General features: G+C 39.7%; 1 protein-coding gene across 2 annotated transcripts in view; it reads right to left on the bottom strand.

Moving 5' to 3' along the window:
• Window positions 1-991: 991 nt before the first annotated feature.
• The window catches only part of LOC126413929 (AP-4 complex subunit epsilon-1-like), a 50,145-nt gene continuing 23,990 nt past the window's right edge, over window positions 992-27,146 (bottom strand). For both annotated transcript variants that reach the window (XM_050083305.1, XM_050083306.1), the window contains exons 3-9: window positions 25,548-25,744; window positions 25,296-25,454; window positions 18,989-19,122; window positions 9,317-9,532; window positions 8,854-9,233; window positions 2,689-3,373; window positions 992-1,596 (exon numbers count right to left, since the gene is read on the bottom strand). In XM_050083305.1, the coding sequence (XP_049939262.1) occupies window positions 1,320-1,596; window positions 2,689-3,373; window positions 8,854-9,233; window positions 9,317-9,532; window positions 18,989-19,122; window positions 25,296-25,454; window positions 25,548-25,744 (2,048 nt within the window). In that variant the 3' untranslated portion in view covers window positions 992-1,319. The remainder of the gene's footprint in view (window positions 1,597-2,688; window positions 3,374-8,853; window positions 9,234-9,316; window positions 9,533-18,988; window positions 19,123-25,295; window positions 25,455-25,547; window positions 25,745-27,146) is intronic.

Raw genomic sequence — 27,146 nt, 5'->3', positions numbered from 1 at the left:
TTATCATCGCTGGCTGGCGTGCTGCAGGCAACCAGTTCAAAACTGACCACCAGCAATTATTTATTACTCAGTACTTATCATTTCTGGAAGATTCTTGAAATATCTATATTTTGAATACTCTGGAACAGTCAGTGTTTGGATAAATACCAGCATTCTGGAAACTTCAATGTTTGGATAAACAACTGTTCTCACCATCCATGAGTTTAGTTCCATTTTGACTGTAGGTTGGTGTCCATAATAAATATGCTTTCAGTTCTAATTATTGTACTCCAATGATGACCCCATTCTCAGATTTGGACTTGAGTGTGGTTATATGACAACACAGCAAGCATTCTTCTTGTCCTTCTTCCTCCTTCTTCTTCCTCCTCCTCCTCCTCTTTATTACCAGTTTACAGCTGCCTGGATCAGTTGTGAATCAAGCACCACCATCACTGTCTGTCTCTCCACCACTATTCTCCCTTAAGTATTTCTTCTGGTGTTCCTCCCCTCTTTTCTATGGACAAACTCCTTTTCACTGTATCTTGTGGTCTCTTTCCACTTAACCTTTCAGAAAATACTCTCTCTCTCTTTCTCTCTCTCTCTCTCTCTCTCCCTCTCTCTCTCCCCCCCCCCCCTTTTTTTCACATTATTCTCCCTCTTCTCCTCACTTCAGCTTTGTAGTTTCTGCCTTGTGCTAAAGTTTCAATATTCCAGTCCCTTCACCAATTTCTTCAATTCTGATTCTATCCTTTCTTGTCTTATGTCCGATGCATCTCAAAAATTTCATCTCTGGTCCCTACAATCTGCTCTCTTCCCCCCCCCCCCCCCCATTTTTTTTGTCCCTGTATAACCTAAAAATACATGTATCAACTGCTTCACAAGAAATGTGTAAAATTCTTCATTTTAGAATCTATGAAAATATTTACTGTGCACATCAAGTTTGCAATTGAAAAAAAGACAACTGGGGACACACATTTTTAATGTTTATTTACAACAGAGAAAGAACATCAGCTTTATTTAAAAATTTATTTTATTTGTATAAATACAAGAATCGTTGTATAGAAATAAACATAACTTCCAACAAGGCACATAGTCTTCAACAATCTGAACATGGTAACACTAACCTTATATAAATTTATCCATCCCTCTGTAGTAAAACATTCCAAATACTTTAACAGGATAAAACTATGTTATATCTTAGTTTTTGGAACTCAACTTCAGTCACACATTCAAAGAAGACTTAATAAACATTTTTTATCACAAAAGTGCAGGTACTTCCACAGGAAAATGACTGGAAGAATTCAGTACATTTATTTAATGTATGTTTATAACAGGAACTATCATCTTTTCTCTAGTGTATTAAAAGTGAGCTTGCTAAAATCAGAAGTTAATAACTTGTCCAAAGGATCTACATTACTTTTCTCAGTCACTGACAAGTTTTCTTCTGGAAGTGGTAAATGAAAAATAGATGCAGCTGATGATGCTTCACTGCTCTGTATACTGCAACTATCCTGTTCCTGGATTGTTAATGACTCAGCTTTAGCTTTGTTCTCAGCTGGGTTTAATCTACCCTCTTTGGTCCACACAACTTTTGGGCTCATATTTGGAGACAATTGCCTGAAACATTACAGGTTATGTCAGTACATGCTAGAAAGGAACACACAGTGAGAGACTCTTACAGTACATAAAATTATCCAGAAGATACTGATCTACCAGCACAATACAATATTTAACTGAAATTTATACGGACTTTCAAGGTACATTATCTGACAGCAAAAGTAACATGAATGGTACTGGAGATACCACTGGCAGACTGTAATAATGCTGGCACCCAAAATATATCACTTGTGATAAAAACAACTCTACCGCATTTTAAAACTCAACATTCAATCCTTGTGTGCAGAGTCATCATCATAACTCCACAAAATCTGCAGCTCAATGGCATTGAAGAACATGCATTTAAATAAGCACACAACAAAATATCTGAATTTTAGAGACTACTATCTAAATGTATGAGTTTTGTGATTCTATGATACTGCTTCAAAGAACTTCAGTGAATTGATAAGGCAGAGTAACAACAACTGGTATAACCATAAATGCGGGACTGCACAACGGGAAAAATGTGGAAAAGGATAAGCAAGACCATGACATTATGAGATCTATTTAATTATTATTTACTCTGTTTTATAATTTTTCACTTTATCTAGGGATATGATGGTGTGGCAATGTAAACACTGAGCCTATGAGACAAATAAAACACAAATTCATAAAATTAGATCAATTTTCTTAAACAAATAAAATAATGTGGTTAGGTGCAATAGAAAGACTGTCACAAATATATGTGTGTGTGTGTGTGTGTGTGTGTGTGTGTGTGTGTGTGTGTGTGCCGTCTATCTTTAACAAAGGTCTTGTTGGCCAAAAGCTTATTTGGGACAGTCTTTTTGTTGTGCCTATCTGCAACCCAGCTTCTCTGCTATATGGTGATTAACAACTTCCTTTTTTATAATATGTTTACATTCTATGCTGGATTTTCCTTTGTTTAAAAGAATGTAGTGTAGTAGAACTAATCAAATAAGTTCATTCTTTTAAACACAACCTGCTTCATTTTAGTCACTAGTTATCATTTTAGTCACTAGTTACACATGGAGACTGGTCATCTCCTTATAGTCTATAAAGTGTCAATCAGACAACCTGAACTCTGCCACTCACCTCGTAATATTCCACAGCTTGAAATCCTCAGAACACCATGAACCAGCTAGCGATCCTTTCTCAGAACTGATCACACTAGTGCATGGGCTGCTCTTTGCTGGTAATGGCATTTCAGTTAATTGTTGGAAGACTTGTACAGCCTGTGGTGGACGGTATGGCTCTTCTCCAGATTCCAAACTTTTGCATACCATTTCATCCAAAAATGACAATGTAAAGTCCAACTGGTCATACTTATCCTGTCCCTTTACAGTGTGTTCATGTATTGCTGTTACAAAAGGTAAACTACACTTCAGCTCAAAACAAATGTCACGTAAGTAAGAATCCCGTCTAGAAGTTGATAATAGTTCTTGTAGAAAACCATCTATTCCGTATGCATGTTCCTTTTTATGAACAGAAACATATTGCAGTGACTGAACTATTGAAATAAGGAGATCTCTAACACCTTGAGGAAATGGGTCTCTCTTCTTCTCATTTCTGATAATTTTATGTCCTAGTTCAATTATTTCTTTGATAGTGTCTGCAGGTTTGTTAACTGCCCCTTCAACTGCTGGAAGCCCAAAGCGGCTTATTACCCAAACATACAATTGCAGAATTGCTGTTACAGCTATCTTTGACTTTGAATATTTGTGAAGTATTTTAATCACTTTCTGCCTGGTATCTCCTATGTTTTTCTGCTGATCTTCACCTGTGAAACACAGATAAAAGTGTTATTCAAATAGTATGCCATGTGCAACATTCATACAATACATGAAAGCAAAGTATATTCATGGAGTACAATTTCAGGTTTCAAGGAAACCTGTTGACCAGCGCACAAAAGTAGAATGTCAGCTCAGCTAGAAACCTGAAAACATATTTATCTCAGTAACATGCTATTATTTAATTACAATGGTAAATAAAGAAGAGGTCTGCTCTACCTCTTCTACATGCAGAAGATATTGTGGTGGCACAGAAGCTTAGTTTTCTCCTGAGTAACATCAGGTAACTAATTAACGACTTGGATGCGTGGCTTACATATGAGCAGGGCTGGTATATAATCGAGACTTTCATAACCTCCGAAACAATGCAAGTTAGTACATTGTATATAAAATCAAAACCATATTACTTTTTAAAGAATCTCATGACATGGAGTCATGGAAAAATGACACAGCCAATCTCAGGATAACTCCCTATAAATGAAGTGAAACTAACACCATTACAGATTAGTGTTGCAAGAAACTGTGCATTTTCACCTGGTTTACATCCAGCCCAGAATAAATGCTCAACAGTTGTTTCACGAGCTGTCAAATGAAGCAATTATGTGGATAATTCTACTAATAACTCACGAATATATGAATATATGGATCTGGAGAATAAAGGAGAGGAGGAGTCAGAGATAAGGAATACATGGAAGATAACAGGGGATGGTAAGATGTGATTGGGGAAGAATCATGGGCACAGCTATAAAATCAGCAAGGCCACATTAAAAGCTGTCTTTACACTGATTCTCTTCTGTTGAGTAGATGGCTAACAAAGTTCTCACTGCACAGACTAAGTAAAAGAAAGCACACCTTTAAAAGGTTCAGCAAGAATGAATTCAGACATAAGACTATAACTGAAACCTTTAGAGAGAACTGTAATCTCAGAAAGACTTAAGATTTTCTAGAGCACAGGTTGAAGAATGTTACACGACTACCTAAGTTCAGTTTTCTGTAGGTCTCGGGACGTATGGAAGGTCAGCAAGGCAGTTTTTGGCAGATGTGAGAGATTGCAGTGAAGATTTTTAGAGACTGTTGTAGTCATAGTAGGCCCATGAATGGAATACAGATTAAAGATCCGGGTGCAAGACCCATGCTCGAACCAAATGCATCCATTCTGTCACATACCCCATTGCGCTGGGTCAACTGCGAAAACAGACACATCATACTACATGACCACAACTGACGACATTGATGATGACCACTGCCAAATTGTATCAAAAGTTAATGCTGACCAATCCGTGGAAGACTACACGCACCACTGAACAGAATGCGCTGAACTACTATGGCCATTCCACAACCTTGTGCAATGTGGATTTTTACTGATGTGGTCCACAACATCTATATTAACAAATCCATCTGGTAGTTGTGATCGGGGCATTTTTGACAGGATACATTAAAATCACACATAGTATATGATATATGAGTAATCACTGTGAATGTAACACTTCTCTTTACAATTTCGAATAAATACCTGCTTTACATATATAAGCTAAGATCTGAAGTAATTTTAAATTGTTTTGATGATAGCCGTAAAAGTATGTGTTCTTGCCACCACTTATATTTTTCCATAACCACATTTGGCACAATGGCAATATTTGCTCAGAAATATTTTCAAAATGAACCTATTCACTGTTTTTATGCTTGTTTGGGTTTCGGCCTAGAGATAAACATCAAAAACATGCTGATGGTAATTAATTGCCACAGTTTAGATCAAATTCAACTTTCAGGATGCTTAAAGGATCTTGTGGCAGTGAATGATTGTGTATATCTAGGATCTCTGATCAGTGGCACAGGAAAATGTGAAAGGAAATAAAATGAAGAATCGTCCTTGGCCAAGCCAAATGGTTAAGTTCACTAAGATTTGGCAGAACCATGCAATATCCAAAACAATGAAGATGCACTAGGTGGATTCATTGGTGTTTCCTGTATTCTTATACGGCTGCGGGACTTGGACCATGAAAGCTAGTGACAAGAGCCTAATAGATACCTTCAAGGTGTGTTGTTGGCTGAAGATGTTACGTGTACCACAAATAGAAAGAACAAAAGCTTCCATCATAGAAGGACTTAGCATCACAAGAAGTTTATCTTCCCGTGTCAGTCAAAGGTACTTCCAGTTTCTTGGGCACACTTTGAGAAGCGGAGGGGTTAATTTAGAAAAGACCATCTTACAAGGCAATATCAAAGGCAGAAGACCATGAAGAAGAACAGCAAATAGATGGTTGGATCACATGAAGAAGATTACCAGCCTACCTCTTCACATTAAGAACTGAAGATAACTATGGATGGAGACATCTACTCAAAAGTTTCAATTAATTAAGAAATGAATGAAGAAATGAGGTCACGACACTCAGCAATGAGTTAACCAACTAATGATGATGATCTAGTAATGGATAACAGGCAGACTTTATGACAAGTACTAGTGGAGGTCACAAAGCAGACGCTCGGAGATTCACATGCCTCAGACGATATACTCTACTTTTCCTACTACAATTACTGCATACACGAAGCTGTGGCATTACTTTAACAAAAGAAAGTGCATTTGAAAGTAAGTGTCCGAAGACAATTTCGTAGCCAATATAGCAACATGTACAGCCACAGCTAGGAAAATAATTTTTTTAAACACAGGTATTCACTAGGGGCGAACAAACTGTCACATTTCTCGGTCATGTTATAAAAACAATATAGGACCAAATTACAACAGTGGTTAGCAGAAAATGTAAAAGCATTAATTATTCAAACTGTAACTGTACTTTGCTGATGGGAATTACTTCAAAGAGGTTTGCTTACCTATTCAGATAACTCTATACAGGGTGTTCAAAAAAGTGGTGGATACTTTGAGAGGTGGTAGTACCCATCGAAACAAGAAAAATAAGTCCACTAACATGGGTCCTGGAAAGCATACTTTCTGCAATAAACATATGTTTTCAAGTGTTCAATGTAGTATCCATTCATGACAATGGATGCCTCTGCCCTTCGGTTAGGAATGACACACCCTTTGAAGTATACCTGGTTGTTGTTGTACCTGCTGGCACACATTGAAGACGAGACCATGTAGTGCCCGCACATTGTTGATTGGTGTGACGTAGACCAGCCGACCGGAGTGGCCGTGCGGTTCTAGGCGCTACAGCCTGAAACCGAGCGACCGCTATGGCCACAGGTTCGAATCCTGCCTGGGGCACGGATGTGTGTGATGTCCTTAGGTTAGTTAGGTTTAATTAGTTCTAAGTTCTAGGCGACTGATGACCTCAGAAGTTAAGTCGCATAGTACTCAGAGCCATTTGAACCATTTTTGACGTAGACCAGTTCCTTCAAATATCCTCATAACCAAAAGTTAGAAGATTTAGGTACGGGGAATGAACAGGCCAAGGGCCAAGGTGAGGCCCCCCCAATAATACAGTGGTCCTGAAATCCTGATTCAGATGTACATGCACACTGGGACGAAAGTGTGCTGTGCACCACCATGCATGAACCACATTTGTATTCGTTGCTGCCATGGCATAGTATCCAGTAAGGTAGGCAATACATTTATGAGAAAGCCCAGATAATGTGCCCCAGTTAATCTTCGTGATACCATGTATGGTCCTATTAATCTATTATCAAGTATGCCTGCCCATACATTGATTGAGAATTGGTGTTGACGCCCTCTTTCCTCAACTGCTTGGGGATTTACATTTGCCCATACACGCTGGTTGTGAAAATTCACACCACCATCTCTTCTGAACCCTCCATCTCTTTGGTAAATAAAATCTTAAATGTGAACAGTTGATCAGTGGTACACTTCTGCAACAGCCATTGACAGAACCGCCATCTGCCATGACGATCCTGTGGCCTTATGACTGAACAAACAGTAGATAATATGGATACAGCAACTGTTCATGAAGAATCCCCCATATAAGAGAGCGAGACACGCTTTCTGCTGCTGCTAATCATAGCACACAGGTCCCAGGGGTTCCTTCCACCAAATATAGCACATGCTCCTCCATGTAAAGCATGTGGCCTGTGCGGGGCCTTCCACTGTCAATCTTTTGAGTTGCAAGAGTACCTGCATCCCTCAGCTGCTGGAAAAGTCTGCCGAACAGCTTATCAGAGGGCACTCTGTAATGTAGATATTTTTCAGTTTAGAGGGCATGGGCACGCAGGCTACATCTATTTGCTAAACATAGCAATATATCACATCTGCCACCTCACTTGTCAATTAATAGGCTTCCATTGCTAACAAGTGGTGGAAGACAGAAAATGTAGATGTACTACACCATTTGTACATACAAATGGCACAATAACAGTAAGCACCATGCAATGTCCCCCAGGTTGACAGCACTGTACAATAAGACACACAAACACAATTAAAATTAATGTAGTCTACAACACAGCTCAAACCACACAACCGACTGCAGACCACATAATGGCAGGTAGAGTACTGTGAGTAAGACATCATATTACCTTGCTGACACATTTGATGGAGCACCAATGTGTTCTAACATCTACAACCCAGCATTGCGCAGCCCTTCCTATAAACATGTTTTTACCTCACAAAGGATGCGTTTCCGGACCCATGTTTACTGACTTACTTTTCCTGTTTTGATGAGTACTACTACTTCACAAAGTATTCAACACTTTTTTGAACACCCTGGATATTAGTATATAATACTAAGACTGCTCACATGACTTATGACTCATGAGCAATTAGTCTCCATAGACACAATACAAGGAGCCAATACAGCAGGGCATGCTATTAATCTCTGAACGTAAGATAACACACATTGTTATCATACAGGGAAATGTTTGTAAGATACAATTCCCATCAACTTCAATAAACTCTGTCTATCTTTCTACCACCACCCAAACAGTGATAGCAAAATCTTCTCTGTAACCTGTATTTGAACAGGAAAGTTTTACATCAAAAACTGCTGCGTGACAGCAAAAGCTAACTGTGTCGTACAGTAATGGAAGGTGGGAATAAACTGCTGCTAGAATCAACTATGTCCTTGTCGAAAGCCTAATAAAATGATGTCAAAATACTATCATTATACAAAAATCAAAAGATCAGTTTTGCAAAACAAAGTTCTAGTAATCAAACTTTATTTTGTCTTGTTCATAAACGCATAATATATGCATGGTTCTGTTTTCCACTTCCAGGGGAATGTGTGACACTGTGAAGGAAGCAAGTTTCACACTATACATTAAGCTGCATGGAACAGGAAGCGTAATCTCACCCTCCCACATATAGTCCTGTTAGTACAGAGGGCTGATATTGTTATCAGTGGAGACATTAAATACACACATTGACACATACAATACTTATGAGTTATTTCAATTTTTTAGTGGAAAATACTCATTTCTCTCTTGTCATTTTTAAAATTCATATGAACATTCAACGGCATGACTATTAAATACCAATGTCTAAAAGAAAGTGACTTGTACTTCATACCTGAAAGTAAATTCTTAATTGATCCATGGATGGTTTTAACCTGACTGTCACTAGCAAGAGGCAATAACCGAAGAAGCATTGCAACATGCCATGAATCATTGTCCCGTGGATATTTTTGTGTAAGAAGGATGATGCGTCTTACTAGATCGTGACGCAAATGAATATTGTTGGAGCAATAGGTCTGTGCATAATCAGCAATTTGTGTACATATTTGTTCTGCATTTGAAGCATTTGCTGCTACACATAGCAAAGCTAATGTTTTTCTTTTTACTGCATGATCAGGATGTTGCAAGCTTGACATGATGATTTCTTGTTGCTCTGGTGTAAGTGACAAGGGACAGTGTTGCAGAATAACTTCAAGCAGATCAAGGCCAGCATACCTACAAAATAAATATTTTTGTTATAAAACATACAAAAAACAAATGAAGTAAACAGATAACATTATTAGTGTGTGTCACATTACCTCAAATTGTTGCTCTTCCTCGACATCAAATCTGTAACATGTGATATAGCTGTTGGCAGTATATCGTCATTGGGTTTGTACTTTATCAGAATTGCTATACATGCACAAATAATGGCAACCCCAATAGCTTCTTGTGAACCAGACTTTGCCAAAATTAAAGTCTTATGAATTACAGCTCTAATGTCGGCTGTCGGTTCATCCATCAGCTGAAGTAACCTACAAATATCAGAAGTACTAAATAAGCCTGGTGAGGAAATACATATGAACTTATAGATCTTATAATTAATTTTCCCTGAGGCATTTAAGTCTCATCTTTATCTATGCTAACAATGGAAGCTGAAGAAATGAATTAAAATTTGTGCACGGACGAGACTCAAACCCTGGTCTCATTGCTTGTTATTTTTTTTATTCTAAGCCACATCAAAAGATGTAAATTTTCAGCACTAAATGACAGGCAAATAATTAGCTCTGTACCATTTCTCATCAAAGGTGGAAAAGAGAGAATATCATTCGACAAACAGGGAACAATGTGTGGAAGAACAGCAGCCATAACATGAGACATTATTTTAAATTGTTTAACAACTGTGAGTTACAGAATATGCAAGTTGTTCTTGATGAGATACCAAGCATCAAGCTTTTCTGCACAGACCACGTCATACATCTTACAGTTGTTGTGTGACAAATACTTCCACTGAAATATGTAGTTCACATTAAAACAAGCATAGATTGCACTGTGAAACCAGGTACGAAAATTTCTCTCTTTTTAACTGCTGGTCTCTAAGATGGAAAATGCAGGCCCAAATTACACTGAGAAGCGATCAAAGATAGCTCCTCATCACACTATGCACTGACACAAACGTAGGTTTTCACCAACGGAACATCAGTAGAATCAATTCAAACATATCAAAAAGTTGGAAAAAATCTCAGTTCTTTTCTCTTGAGTTAGGAAGAAAATGCAAAGAAGACCTAAGTACAAGAGTTACAACAAAAAATAAAGAGGTGTAAGACTCATAATAAGGCATTACAAGAAAACTGACAATTGATATATAGATTGTATCATAAAATAACTCTGTTATTTGACTAGCTATTAATAGAGCAGGGAGCGGGGAGGGGACAGATACAGCAACTAATACACTGAAACATACCAGAGAATGAAGAAATATATAATGCTGCAGAGTATGTTGTGAAATGTCACTCACAGGATTTCCATAATCTGGAAACATGAAGTGGCTCTCCACTAAATATTTCAAAGACACCGTACGCCAGATCTTAGTTTATTACACTTCTTTCTCCTCTCCTCTGCTTCGCCATTCTCTTTTACAGTCTTTTTAGTCCTCTCTCACTTTCTGATATCGCATTTTACTATTAAATACTAGATCTCATAATCTCCATCCTTCCTCCATTTTTCATTTTTTCTCTGAATCTTTTTTTTTCCCAATTTGCAACCACTGATTTCTTATAAGGTCAACTCAGCGTAGCACTCTTGATTAGCGGCAGCTCATCTGTCTTTCACCTGTACCTTGAATTTTTCTGGATTCAAATACTTGATCCACCATCTGTACATCATATCCTGTCTTTTCTCTCTCACACACACCCATTTCCTTTTTCCTTGGTTAACAACTTTTTTGAACTGTGAAGTCAGAGATTTATGCATGTTATTTTGATTTATGCATATGTCATCCTGTTCCTATTTCAGCAACTATTTTGTGCTTATCATTCAGAAACTGTTAATATTAATTTTCTTTCATTTTCATTCTGAATTAGGAAAATAAATTCCAGGGCAACTGTCCAAGTATAAAATTTAAAACGATAAATCTTCTTTGTACCATGATTTAAAGAACAAAGTTATGAGTGAAATACTAAATGCAATTTCAGGAAACATATCTTTTCGCGAAGTACCTTCAAATAATGGAACTAATCACAAGTTATGGACTTGGTTTGTAATTATTGTGCTGCAGGTTGCCAACTTTAAGACCAATGTTTCAATTATAAATACTACAAGCAGAAGTACACATGATGCAAACTTTTAAATCTGCAATGAGTTAAAGCTGTGTCCTGCACCAAGATTAGCACCCATACATCAACTTCTCATGAGCACAGCCTACTGACGGCCTCATTCGAAGCCTACTTGTCACTGGTCCCTCTCTAGTCCTTGTCCTCTTTACACATATTTTCCGCATTGCTACAGGACTAGCAACTCCGTAAGTCTATCTGAAAGACACTTATAGGAAGATGTGTATGTTCAAAAAACAGTAACATTCAAACAAATAAAAACAATGTTCCTTTCATAATTTAAAGTATCTATGAAACAGCTTTAAATTTGTGCTTTTATCCAAATATCATTTAATAGCATGTGTTGAAAGAAATCACAATAAATTACAATAATTGTTGGAAGTTTTGAAAGGCAAAAAAAGTGCTGGAGAAAAAATAAAACAAAAAATACTCTCTGTTCTCTAGTAAGTTGTTTCCAACATAATGCAAAAGAAAAGAGAGAAACAAAAACGATAGAGCTCTCTGGACTTGCGGGGAAAATGAGTGATACAACATATGTGAAGCCAGCTTTTTCTAGGTAAGTACCATTTTCTTACAAATTGTAAACTTGTTCACATGATGTAACATGAAAATAAACTTTACCACAAGCAACAAATTGCAGTATAAAAGATCTAACAACTTAAGTAACCAGAATGAGATTTTCACTCTGCAGTGGAGTGTGCGCTGATATGAAACTTCCTGGCAGATTAAAACTGTGTGCCGGATCAAGACTCGAACTTGGGACCTTTGCCTTTCGTGGGCAAGCGCTCTATCAACTGAGCTACCCAAGCACAACTCACGCCCCATCCTCACAGCTTTACTTCTGCCAGTACCTCGTCTTCTACCTTCCAAACTTTACAGAAGCTCTCCTGTGAACCTTGCAGAACTAGCACTCCTGAAAGAAAGGATATTGCAGAGACATGGCTTACCCACAGCCTGGGGGATGTTTCCAGAATGAGATTTTCACTCTGCAGTGGAGTGTGCGCTGTGAGGACGGGGTGTGAGTCGTGCTTGGGTAGCTCAGTTGGTAGAGCATTTGCCCGCAAAAGGCAAAGGTCCCGAGTTCGAGTCTCAGTTTGGCACATAGTTTTAATCTGCCAGGAAGTTTCAACTTAAGTAACAATTGAGGCAAAAACCTTAAATTCAAGGTCATATAAAATTAAATCTAACACTGGGAGAAATTTTTATGTTAGACATGTCAAACACATTAATTGTTACACAAACAACCTTCTTACAAAATTATTCGTATCAACATGTTTGAGCCTTTGCATGACACAAAGGGCTTTGTGGCAAATGTGAGAAAAACAATAGCTAGTTAACTTAATTTTGGTCTTTTGTATGGCTATTAATCCGGTTATGGACTTTCAACATTCTTTCTGTGTTTACAGCGTAAAGTGCATTAAGTTCGACATATCTGACTAAAATGAATAAGCAGAGCAGAGGTATAGAGTAAAACAAAGGCTAGAGATGTATGTACAAATTGTAATCTATCAATAAATATGCAACTGTGACAGTTATGTTCATGAAGCCACACAATGAGCAGGTATTGTGTGCTATACCACATCGCCCATGCTTAAGCCAGTTTGCACTGTGGTGGTGAGAACAGTTAGTTAGGAATAGTTTGTCTTGTCCTTTCTATTTGGACTTGACACACTACACCCGGTTTCAAAATTATCAGTATAGTGTGAATACTCTGTCACAACAGGACAAAACAACAGGACTGTAGTACCGATTGTTGTGGGCCCACACTTCACCGCATGACATTAGCTAACACGAAAGGCTGGGAGTAATTTCTGCCAGCACTTGCCTTTCTCCATATGATGAGCACACCATACACAATTTTTATGTATGTTAACACAACTTCCATAAAAAAATCCTGTGTAATTAAATTCCTCTTAATGCAATAAGACCTACATTACACCCCCAACAAGATGACACATATTTCTCCTGATGATTGGGCACTAGAAAAAAAAAAACAGAGAAAGGGACAATATCATTATTTTTGCAATATAATTTTTTTGCACCTCAGAACTCAGTAATTATCTGCACAGTGAAGCAATTTCATCAACATCTCAAGATGGAGAACTTGAAGTAATTCTCACATAACTCTCAACAAAATAATGTAGAACGCTATTGATATATATATTACGGACAGCAATCTCCTGCAGGATATAGTTACAAAGGAAAGAAAAACAAGGAAATATGTTCTGAAACGAGAAAGTATGAAAACTGAGCATGAATGGAAGCCATTGCGTAACACAGGTCAACAACATAAAACAAAGGGGCAATTGGAAGGGTACACCAATAGCTGAATTCAAAAATAAATCTATGTCTACATCACTACTTGGCAGATAACAACAAAGTGCTTGACAAAGGGTTCAGAGAAACACTTTCAGGCTATTTCTCAACTTTTCCATTCTCAAATACCACACAGGAAAAATGAACTCTTAAATCTTTCCATGCAAGCTCTTCTTTCTCTTGTTTTATTATGGTGGCCATTTCCCCTATGCAGATTGGAGATGTCAATATTTTCACATACAGAGGAGAAAGCTGGTGATTGGCATTTTGTGAAAAGATCTCACTCCAACAAAAAACACCTACGTTTCAATGATTGTACCCCAGCTTCCATACCAAATCCATGACACCCTCTCTTCTGTTCCGCAATAATACAAAATGAGCTGCCCTTATTTGAAATTTTTCAATGTCCTCCATCCATACTATTTGGTAAGGATCCTGTATTGCACAGCTATACGCATAGTGTGGATAGTCTGTTCAGCACCTTTGTTGCACCTTCTAAGTGTTCTGCCAATAAAACACTGTCTTGGTTCACCTTCCCACAACATTTTCTACGTGATGTTTCCAATTGAAATTGTTCATAGTTGTAATCCCTATGTATTTAGTTCAACTGACAACATTTAAATCCGTATTATTTATCTTGTAAACAAAATTTTATGGATTCTTTTTAGTACTCACGTGTAGGATCTCACACTTATCATCATTTAGGTCAATTGTCACTTTTTGTACCATACCAATATCTTGCCTAAATCATTGTATAACTTGTATTGATCTTCCCATGACTATACAAGAGGGTAAATGACAGCATCGGTGCAAGTACTCAGAGAGATCTGTTCGTACTGTCTCACAAATCAGTTATATAGGTTAGAAGCAGCAGAGGATCTACAAAATTTCCTTTGGGAACCCCAGATATCACTTCTGTTTCACTCAATGACTACCTGTCAGTTACTGCAAACTGTGTCCTTTCTTACAGGAAATAATGAATCCAGTCACACAACTGACACCATACTCCACAGGCATGCAATTTGATTAGAAGCCACTTGTGAGGAAGTATGTCAAAAGCCTTCTGGAAATCTAGAAATATGAAATCAACTTGTGATCCCTACTGGCAGAACTCATTTCCTGTGAATAGGGGGCAAGTTGCGTTTCATAAGAACAATACTTTCTGAATCCATGCTATGTGTCAAGACATTATTTTCTTTGAGGCTACTTCATAATTTTCAAACAGAGCATATGTTTCAAAATCTTACTGCAAACTGATGTCAGTGATATGGGTATATAATTCAGCAGATTACTTTTATTTTCTTTCTTGTGTTTTGGTGTGAGCCATATGAAACTACAGTCCTTAAGCAAAGGTCTTTCAATGAGTGAGTGGTTTTATATCAATGTTATATATGGAGCTATTTGATCAACATATGCCGAGAGGAACCTAACTCGTGTACAATATGGACCAGATGGCTTGTCTTTATCTAGAGAACAGCAGACTAGACACCCTGCCCCCTCTCCAAGTCTACATAAGGGTTGCAGTACTAGTTCCTCCTTTGGCATGGACATGTCCCAAATGGATGCTCATGCGAGGAGATGCATACAGGCCACAAATTAAATCCAATCTAGAGAATCTGGCCCACAGCTAGTTCTGAAAGTCAGGTTTTCACACCGACCTACCCCCAGCAGCTGTGGAACAGAATGTACGCAGATTTCAAGGGACCCTTCCTGGGAGCCTGTGTTCTTGTATTTTTGCCAAACCTTTCAAGTCTAAATGTACAATGTACAGGGCACCACCGACACCTAACTCCAGCAGCTATTGCTAGCTCCTCCAGCAACATCTCTTGTGGAAATTCTGAGATAAGAAAGCCATCATTACCTAGACACATCATTTCTGTTTACCATGACTGCTACTAATAGTCTAGTGTACCAAGTGCATTGGCCTCTGCTTATCAGATCTCAGTTTACTGTTTGAATTTCTCTGTGGACTGGTTACGATACTTTGTTGTTTGATTTGTGGCTACGGACACGGACTTTGACACAATCTGTGTTACACATTATGTCCTCTGGAGCTTGTACCTAACCACTGTAATAAAGTAGAGTTTGTGTGAAGCAACAAATTGGCAATAATGACTACTATGTATAGATGGTGACAAGTGTTTTGTTTACAGACAAATCAAACAGAAATTTCTAAAATTATGCCAGCAAAGGTATTGCAATGGCAAACACAGTTACAGAAATCCTGTTGGCTACAACAACTACTCACAGCACTGCAGCAGCAACAGCAACAGCAGCATGCAATGCACCAAACACCAACACTGGCACAATTTTCACTATTTGATGCTGTAACAGACAACTGGGACTTGTGTCAGTATCTATTAAATCTGTATTTTTAGGGAAGTTACATCTCAAATTCTGAGCTCAAGTGTGCTTATTTGTTGTCTTCTAACCCATAAATCTGTCAGACACAACCCAGTGCAGGTATGGTTGGATCAACAGGCTGAGGATGTCTCTTCGGTGCTGCACATATTTCATTCAATTTGCCAGTGCTCCAGTATGCTACAAGGCATCCTGCTGTCCACAGCGTCATCAGAACAAAGAGTTGTAATTCTGAAAGCATCTCATCCACCGAGCCTCAAATTGCTACATCCAAAACATTGGGGCACAGTACATACAAAAAATTTAACTTGATGACTTGTTTATTGGCCCAGCATCGATGTGGACATATAGAAAGCCACCTGACATACACAGCCTACTCAAAATAACAGTCACCATTATCCCAATGGTTACTGCCTACACTGCACCAGCCATGGGAAAGCCCACACAGTTTTTGCGCAGCTTTTTCTACACTCTATATGGCTTCTAGCAATAGACACCTCCTCAGTCTTCCCCTATGTGACTAGAACAATGTCCACAACAACAGCAGTTCCCATCTAGCACATGCCACTATTTTCACAACACAGGGGACTTCAGGAAAAATTGCTTCCAACAGTCCTTCCACTGAATTCAAATCACTCTGTCACAGGAATGGCATTAGACACCTCACCACCACTCTTTTTCATCTTCCTTCAAATGCCGAGGCAGAGAGGTTGGTGAATACTTTCAAGACAGATTCAAAAGGTACTTTACACATCATGGGACAGTGACCTAACAAGTTTCCTGGCCATATGCAGATAAATAGACAGAGCCCTGATAGGATCCAAGATTGCCAATATCACAATTCTCTTGCTGGAATTCCTGTATCCGCCGCCTACAGCAACATTACCAAGGCACTATTTGTATTATGCCGTATCTGTAGTGTGCGCCCTGCACATATGGGCGTACATCTGTAGTGTGCGCCCTGCACATATGGACGTACACCCAGTTCAATGCCGGACACATTTATATATCATCTAGGGTGGCAGATATTGGCTGTTGTGGCCCAAGGTACACACCTGGCATGCCACAGGAACCAGTTGGAGCCACAATATCCAGTAGACTTCTCAACATTGCCCCTGTCACCACAGAAAGGCTACATGTGGTCCAGCCCCAGTCCTCCTCCATCTCCTCCTCCTCCACCACCACCATCACAACAGAAAATACAACCTCTACCCAACAGTCACTGCACCACAACCACAGCACGCTTCACTGTCTCTACCCAAGGAGAAGGATTAAGGTACACATGTCTCGGCATCAGTGGAAGCCAAACAGATCCCTCAGAGCCAGCCTCTACACACATCTAGTTTCAGTGGGCAACAGCACAACCTGGAGCTATTGCCATCTACATGTGTGCTACAAAATCTCATGACCACTACATCAGCTGCTTCTACCTCTCACAGCCACACCTAGATGCATGACTGATACTTATCACTGCTACAGGCTGGTTAAGAGGCAAAGAGATGTTAATTCCTTGTTGGACAATGATGAGGGGATGGTACAAAGTGACTCAATACTGAAACTCAACATATGGCATAACCAGCATATAACTCCAGCAGCTGCCTTCCACTCTGTCAGCAACGGGTACAGTACACGATCCATATGGCAGAAGTTTCAAGATAAGAAAGCCAGCACCACCTAGCCACATCAGTGCTCCAATCAGCTGCAGCAGTCCAGCTGACATACTACATGGATGGTAGCACTGGACATTGTCTGACCTCAACCCACAATAGTGAACCAGTATCACAAGAAAATTCCTGCACCAATGTGGGTTTGCACTTATGAATGATCACCAGTGCAGAATAGAGCACTGTCACAGGACATTAATGCCAGAAACCACTTCTCACTGAGGTCATGGGTGGTCATATCATATACACAATCAGAAATTAATGTGAGCACAGCAGTCCAACAAACCCACACTGTGAAGCAAGGGGTTTGCTCCTGGGTGTCATCAGCATCACTCACAACCCTTGAAATACTATCCAAACCTTCAATCTCTGTCAACTGCTACAGCAGAAACACTACACTTAGAGGAGTCACAAGGGAGAGCTACTGGTAGAAAAAGTAGTTGTAACTCTCTCTTACCTCACCAGCCACATCATACAATCAGCTGCCCCTCTCCCCCCTCCCATGAAACTTTTTGGCAGATTAAAACTGTCTGCTGGACTGAGACTTAAACTAAAAACTGTTTCTTCCATGGGCAATGCTCTTACCACCTGAGTTTTCCAGGCACAACTCACAACCCACAGCATCACTTCTGGCAGTTCCTCTCTCCTACTTTCCAATCTTGACAGACACCTTTGCGTACATTACTTCTCCAGCACTCCTAGAGAAAGAACACTGTGATGAAATAATTTAGGCACATCCTAATGTTTCCAGAACTGGTCTTTCCCTCTGCAACAGAGATTGTGCTGCCTTGAAACTTCCTTGGAGATAAAAAAGATGTGCCAGATCAGGACTTGAACTTGAAAACTCGCTATGATTCATGACCTGGTCAGGACATGAAAACAGTACAACGAGCTAAAAATTATTATATGCACCAGATAATACAAATATTTAAAACGTTAATCAAACAAATAGGAAAGCCAGGCTCATTTAAAGAACAAGACTGAGAAGAAAGCAGAAAGGAATTCTCAAAAATAAAATACAAGTCTTCAGTCTTGCTGATGGATAGTTGTAAAAAGACAATATTCCTCCTTCACGCATATTTCCTAAAATCAATACTGTCAAACTTCTATTCATTATATTACTTTTAAGGTTTCATGTTTGGTGAAGTTGTTACTCCTAACAGTCTTCTCTCAAGTGAAAGAAAGCAAACGCTACACTTTCCCCTTTCTATGTTATTTTAATGTGCTACAAGTACATCATTGCACTGACACCACAACAGCATGTCAAAAATAAATAAATTTGAGACAACTAGCAATTACTTTTTAGGTGTAACCTTACCTAAGAACAGAAATTTGCATCCAGGGAGCATTCATCTTTCGGTATGTATAGTCAGGAGGTAACTTTCCATCTAAAATCTGATGCTGTATTTGAACCAGAAGTGGGACTAGTTCACTTACCAAAGATGGAGTTTCCTAGAAAAATGCAGAAATTATTACAGTATAATAATATGTCAATACAGTAAATTAATATCCAAAATGACCAACTGATGTTGAATGGAATTTGTATTTATGTATTTCTGACTTTGAAAATCATGGAGGCCTCCAGGCTGAGGTGTCTTGTTCACTGTGTGAATAATTTCTTAATGGTTATTTATCAGCTTATTTGTGGAGGTTGGTAGTTCCCCAGCAGATTACTATAATAAGGTATACACTTTTAAAAATATGTCATTTAATATTTAAAAAATCTCCAACAGTCTATGAACGTTTCAGTCTCCAATAAAATTACACTCTTCTTGCCATCTTTGTAATCATTTCATTCCTTCTCAACACATTCTGAACATTTTATTACTGTCAACACTATTTGCTTCCATTATTCATACAACTTGCTGGGTGAATGAAATTTATATGGGTAATACCACACTCCTGTGAGAATAAAAAGTCACATAATGTCCCCACAATAAAAGACATTAACCTTGAACTATACTAAACCAAGAATCAAATATTACAGTTATGCCGATAACTTTGTTTTACACTGAATAAAAAAGAGAATAAAAACGTAATTCTCTCAAATTTATCGCTGCTCCAATCTTTAACTGTCCACATGTTTCCAACATAATTTTGCCTAACCCACAAGTGTTCCATCTCTCAAGAAAGTGGTGCAATTTCCTTCAGATTCACCCACTAGACATAATTACAATGTTTGCTGCAAGCTCGATCAATTTCAAAGGTTCTCCTAATAAAACAAGCATGAAATCTCCTAGATTCCTTTAATTACCTAAAAAAATGATGATATTTCTGTGATCCTTTCAACATTTAAAAAAACAACAAGGTTTTTGCAGTGACAAGTGTGTGCACTTTCAGAAGGCCATGCTTGTGGCAATGCTATGTCATACGCAGATGGCACCTCAAACTAGTGTGTGTGTGTGTGTGTGTGTGTGTGTGTGTGTGTGGGTGTGTGTGTGTGTGTGAGAGAGAGAGGGAGAGAGAGAGAGAGAGAGAGAGAGAGAGAGAGAGAGAGAGAGAGAGAGAGAGAGAGAGATATCACCATCAGAGCCCGTAACGGGCCCCAGTCTATTTAAAGCTAGCCAAGCTACGCTCAGCCTCATTTCTCTGATTGTATTGCTGCAGCTCACTGTGTACATAACTGATTCGTGCGGAATGTTACTCAAGTACTGTGTTCAAGTTGATAATGCTTCCATGGAATAAAGTTGTGTTCAGTCTACTGGTCATATTGCATTTACACGCAATTACAACACAATTAGTGTTGAATGTGGCCCTGCTCTCCGCACAAGTTTCTACTCTGGTTGGTACTCCATTTATTCTCATGATGACTGATGGTGCCAAAGAGGACATTATACGTTGGTCAGTCGAACAGCAAGAACCATTCACCATGGAGTTGCACCACCAATGACAGGTGCTGGATAATGAAACTCACGTACTTCAATTATTGGCTTCTGTTTTGTCCAATCAGCATGTTCCTCAGTCTGTGTCACTGCTGTTTTGCCCTCTGCGGCTCACATAGTTTGTCCACCTCCCTTTTCTGTGTACAATGAGTCCATTGCGGAATGGGAAGCATACGAGAAATGTCTGCAACAAAACTTTCCAGCTCCTGGTGTTCCTGTTGCTATTTTACATTGTACCTTGTTCCTTTCTTGGATATCGCCAAGAATGTAACAAGTCCTGTGCCAACTCGCCCCTTTGCAGGATTTATCTTCTTTATTGTTTGACCAAATATGTGAACTTCTTTCAAAATACTACTGTAAGTGCACCCATGTTATTGTACTCTGGGTTGAGTTTTACTGCTGTAGAATCAACCTGTATCCCGGGTTGAGTTTTACTGCTGTAGGAATCAACCAAATAAATCCTACCGAACATGGGCGGTTCAACTCCAAGTTGTTGTCGTCATTTTGTGTCCGGTGTGCATAAAGAGCCATATGCTGATCAGCTGTTGAAAGATGCTACCAACTGTTTTGTTCAGGATTGTGAGGTGCAAGTGTGTGCCCTCCAGTGGGAAAATCAATCCCTCTCCGAGATTTTAGCCATTTCACAGCCATTCGAGGTGTCATAAGCTATGCATAACCAAATTCAGTCATGGTGTGAGGTATCAGCAATCTAAACCTCTCCTCCACACCAAGCTTCACACGGTTTGCAGGGGGAAGACACTGTTGCAGCGGTCCGCACACTATCAGTGTTAAGGTGGCCGGCCTTGCTCTCAGCAGCAGCTGCATTAACAAAGTAAACATGCCAGTAAACAGCGAAACACACGTTCCACACTCCCATCCTGCCCACACTGGTTGATAAACCACGAATGCCCAGACTACCCAAAACGCTGGGCTACTTGCCATAATTGCAACAGAAAAGGTCACACTGCTTCTGTTTGTAATGGGAAAATTCAGCACAATGATTCTGATGTGGTTACAGATGTAAACATTGTTAGCTATTTCTGTAGAGACAAACAAGCTTTTCATTTATATTACTGTTTTGCATAAGGTTCTGCATGAGCACGTGGATCAGTAGCTGCAACAACCTTGTTGAACTCACAAACGTATATGGACTTGGGTTCCCCTCCGCCTCTCAGTACGTCATGAAAATTAGTAAGTTACAATAAACAGAGTATTCCTATTCTCAGCCAATACCCTGTCCCTGCCACCTACAAGTCAGCTGCCTGGTCACTTACATTTCTTGTTGTAGATAACACACGTACAGAGAATGTTTTTGGATTAGATGATTTTAACTTGTTTGGTTTTACCATTTCAGATGAAGTGAATTTACCGTCTGAACAAGTGCCGTATACACAGTTAGATGCATTATGTTCTGAGTTTTCCTCTTCCTTCTCTCCTGATCGGGACATGCCAACAATTTTTGAGCATGCATTACCATGAACCCTTCTGCTAGGCCTCATTGTTTTGCAGCTCCATCTGGTCCCAGTGGCACTCAGGAACAAAGTCAAAGATGAATTAGGTCGCCTCAAGGAATCCGGCGTTATTTGGTCTATTGCATCAAGTTAATGGTACATCAACCCTAGTTCTAGTAAAGAAACTGTTGGGCTGGTTACACCTCTGCGGCAATTTTAAAGTTTCCGTGAACGCACAATCTATAGTGAATACATACCCAGTACCGCACGCAGACAAACTCTTTGCAAAGATATCAGGTGGTCAATCTTTCTCAAAAATTGACTTGTCGGATGCCTATTTACAACTCCCTTTCGATACAGAGTCACAATGTATGTTAGCTGTCAATACCCCTTTTGGACTGTACCAATACTTGCAGTAGTCTTCTGGAGTCACCAGTGCTCCTGCTATTTTTCAAAATTTTTGGAACAACTTACAGCATCTATGACGGGTTGTGCAAACTAGTTAGATGATACTGTAGTTTCTGGTGCCTCCACTGAGGAACACTCAATCCATATTCTTTTTTCTGTCCTCCAAGCAGCCGAGCTGAAGTGTAATTTAGAAAAATCTTGGGTTTGAAGTTTCTTGCAAGGGTCTCAAACCTCTGCATCAACATGTTTCTGCTATTTTGTCACTTCCACATCTTACATCAGTCAAAGGACATCAGGTTTTTCTAGTCAAAGTTGCCTACTACTATAAATTTTTGCCTGGGGCAGCAACAATCGTGCATTCATTACATGCGTTGCTGTGCAAAATGCCTCAGTTTTACTGATCGCTGGCTTGTGAAACCACATGTTCCACCATTAAGATCATGTTGTAGCTGCGCCCAGCTTAGTGAGATACCAACCAGGCCTCTACTTGGTCATTGCAATGGACACTTCACAGTATGGGTTGGGGGCAGTACTGGCTCATACATATCCTGATAGCTCCGAGAGGCCTGTTGCTTATGCCTCAAAAACACTGACTCCTGCTCAAACTAGGTACTCTCAGACAGAAAAGAAAGCTTCGACCATTGTATATGCCACACAGAAATTTCATGTTTTCACTATGGTACCAAATTCCTAGTGTTCACCGATCACAAATCATTGGTTTCCTTACTCAGTCCTTCTTTGCCATTATCACATAAAGCAGCACATTGCATTCAACGATGCACTCTTTTTCCTTACATGTTACAACTACACGATTCACTCTGCCCTACAAATCAACATGCAAATGACGATACTTTGTCCTCTCTACCACCCAGGATTTGATCAGGAGGAACTGCTTTGTTTCCACATTAATATTGCTGTGCAGCAGACAGCTGATGGTTTTTCTGTAACCAGCACATGGATCGCAAAGGCTGTAGCTTCGGATCCCGTTTTGCAGAAGGTCGTAACATTTGTACAACATGGTTGGCTGTATCCACCAACTTCTGGTGTGTCTGACCCCTCTGTAATTATTACATCTTTTGAAATTAATTCTCTGTTGCGGATGGTGTTCTGCTTTTAGACAGGGATCACACATCCCCTCACGTAGTGATCTCCTCAGTGCACCATTTGCAAGTTCTCCATTTATTACATGTAGATCATTTGGGTTCATCACACACAAAAGCATTGGCCCATCAACATGTATTTTGGCCTGGCTTGGAAAATAACATTCGTATAATGTGGATTTGTCTGACCCCTTCTCAACACTCATTTCCTGTTAGTCCACGTATTCTCATTTTCTGTATGTCATTCGTTGTGTTTCCACGCCCACAAGTGCCACCATCACAGCTTTGTCCAATTTTTTTTTCAGTCAATGGCTTTCCCACAACGTTTTTTTCTGATAGTGGTCCCCAATTTTCATCGCAAGAGTTTTCAGCATTTTGCAATTCTCATTGCATCCGTTGCATACTCGCTCTGCTATTCCATCTACATCTAACAGTCAGGCAGAATGCATAGTGGGAACATTTAAAATTCAGATTAAAAAGCGTGTTGTCAGCTCTTCATCTTACGTTGCCTTAAATCAGTTTCTCTTCTTGTACCATTTCTTGCATTTCGGCAGAAGAGCCTGGCAGAGCTCTCCACGAGCACCAGCTGAGGACACTGCTACACCTCCTGCACCCTCCACCTAGACATCAATTCGTGCAGCCGCCACGCCTCTTCTGGCCGGCTGTGGTTGTCGAGGTGTGCAGTTTTGGATGTTGCCCTAAATGGATTCCAACTGTCATCGTCAGATGCCAGGGGGCAGCATCTCTGCAACATTCGCATTGAGAACGGCCTCTGCTCAAGGCACCACGATAAGCTTAGTCTTCACGTGGTTGGCCAGGTGCCCCCTGATGTCACACCATCACCTCTCTGCGTCACATCGGGCTTCACATCACCTGCTGCTACTGGTTCTCCACTCCCAAGCAGGTGAGGGCATCCATCCTCAGTGGCCCAAACAGCAGTTCCTCTGTTACTTCAGACACCAGTCAGGGTTCCATCATCCATTCCTCAGCAGCCACTGACACCAGTATCATCAGCACTGAGAGCGGCATCCCCAGAACCGATGCCTGAGATCGATATGGAAGTAGCCCCGGCATCACTGGTGTTGTCGTATACTTTGACGCAGAAGGTGCTCACAGATGTGTCTGCTCCCGAAGTATCTCAGACTGTATGCTCTCAATGCAGCACGCCACCTTAGCCAGAGTCCAGCAGATGAGAAGGACAAAATGGTTGTCTCAAGAATCTGTGATCTCCGTAAGAGGGGAGGAATGAATGTACTTTCAGAAGGCCCCACATGCGGCAGAGCTATGTCGTCTACAGAGGGCGGCTCAGACTTTTGCGCGCGCGTGTGTGCGTGTGTGTGTGTGTGTGTGTGTGTGTGTGTGAGAGAGAGAGAGAGAGAGAGAGAGAGAGAGAGAGAGAGAGAGAGATATCACCCTCAGAACCTGCCATGGGCCCCATGTCTATTATTTAAGGCTAGCAGAGCTCCACTCGGCCTCAGTTCTCTGCGTGTATTCCTACAGCTCATTGTGTATGTAATTGATCCCATTGGAATGTTACTCAAATACTGTTATTTCAAGTCTTTGATGCTTCTGTGGAATAAAGTTGTGTTCAGTCTACTGGTCATGTTGTACCTATGCCTAACTACAACAGTTTTTTAATTGACAAATTTGTTAACTTTTGCAATCCCAAAAGTTGATAGTAGCAAATCCTGTTGTACATGCATTTACGAAACTAATGTCATCTACCAAACAATTTCTGACTTAAAATTTTATATACTAGTTATTAGCTTTACATCACCAAGTACCTTTGCTACATCCAACAAAATTTGCATTGCCAAAGCCACTACACCTGGATCCTTATCTCCAAGCAATTCCTGTACTTGTTCAATGTACTTGGTACACTGTTCAGGACTTGTACGAAAAAAGTGGTGCAACGCTATTACTGCTTTCCCACGAACAAATTCCTGAAGCACAGAGACAATGTTAATTAACTTTATGCATTACACAATACGTAATCATGTGTGACATTATTCCAAAACACGTGATCCGACACTTACATTTGAGTGTTTTAGTTTTTCTACTGCTAAAGGAAGAAATACAGAGGCTTGGTCTGTTGGAATTAGAGAGCATGCAGCAGTCAAGGCCATAGAAATACACAGCACATTTTTGCTACTGATATCACGTAGTATTGTATTGACTAGTAATACTGTAAGTGGATCTGATCTTTTCAAAAGACATACACACGCCAGATACCCTGTAAAAAGAAAATGAACATTAACTATAATTCTACAATAAATCATAGAAAAGACCCTGTCAATTTCATACCTACATCACATTTGAGTTCAACAGTATAAAACAAGTTTGTACGCTAACATCATGCTTCCTTTAGATGCAAACAAACGCTTATAAGAAACATTTAAAATGTTAAGTCTATGCTATGGAAGAACTGCCTTTAATCTTATAACAAATTCAGAAATAAAAGGGGCAAGCAGGGTGTGCCCCACCCCCCAATTTAATCTGCATGAACAGTCATTTATTGGTTAGTTCTAAATGCTAGCTTTAACTTAAGTGAAATGCACAAATGGAGCGTCTGCTCCCCCACAGATAAAGTCGGCAAAATTGCCAGCACAAGTAATGAATATTTTGGGGTTCTCTACCAAAGTTAATCTAACATTGTGAGGAGAAAGGACTGGAGGACTGGTGTGGTGGTGAGGGAGGGGGGGGGGGGGACGGAGAGAGAGAGAGAGAACTGGATGTAAAGAACTGGTCATCGTATTTGCAAATTCGGTATCAAAACCACCATTTGAAGGAATAACAATGCTGCCACTGAAAATCTCTCTGATGTCTTCCTTCTGAAAGTCATTCATCATTTTCATATAATAATGTCTGCCACCTTGTGATGAATGGGTTGTCAGAATAGCGGAATCCCAAAACAGAATAACAGGTCTCATATTGGAAATCACCAAAATCAGTGACAGTTCTTACTCCACCAAAATTTTTTTACGTGAACTAACATTCACTTCAAGATTTCCATTCCTCATGCTTCAACACATTTTGTTTTCACTGCCTGAAGTAAAACACAACATGTCCCTGCTGTTTCAATCTGCAGTCCCAACAGGATTTCATCTCCCCTAGAATTCTCTCTGTCACAAAGAAATTTGTATACCTTATGTGCGACTAGACTTATTTGACCATAAGGGCTTTGGACAGAGCCATATTTGCTCAACAACAGTAAAATTGGCCGCAACAGAGCAGAAAAGCCATTTAGATGGGAGCTGTGTCAGTCAAACTTAAATGTTGGCATGTAATCCATGTCAGCGATACATGTCTGGTAGTCGCCATTCCCTTAAGATACTACTAGGACAGCAGTTGCAGTAGAAATGGCACTACAACACTGTGACAACAGCATGCCTTTACAGGTGTGGGATGTGATAATGACTTTTCATTGACACTAACCAAAAAAGAGAGCATGAGGCATAGCAAAACTGACATTCCTCTTCAGGCAGCCACTTTTGCTGTTCTGACACAAGAATCATTGGGTAAGTCTACATCACTTGATAAGGCAACACTAAAACAAGAAACCCTTGTTCTTTGTTGGCAACAACACTTCACAAAGTTGCATATGATGCTTCAGAGTGCAAAGAAATCATAAAGAC

The sequence above is a fragment of the Schistocerca serialis genome, chromosome 1, assembly GCF_023864345.2.
Source record: "Schistocerca serialis cubense isolate TAMUIC-IGC-003099 chromosome 1, iqSchSeri2.2, whole genome shotgun sequence".
NCBI lineage: Eukaryota > Metazoa > Arthropoda > Insecta > Orthoptera > Acrididae > Schistocerca > Schistocerca serialis.
Note: the sequence above shows the minus strand (reverse complement) of the source record. Positions and strands in the feature narration are given on the sequence as shown.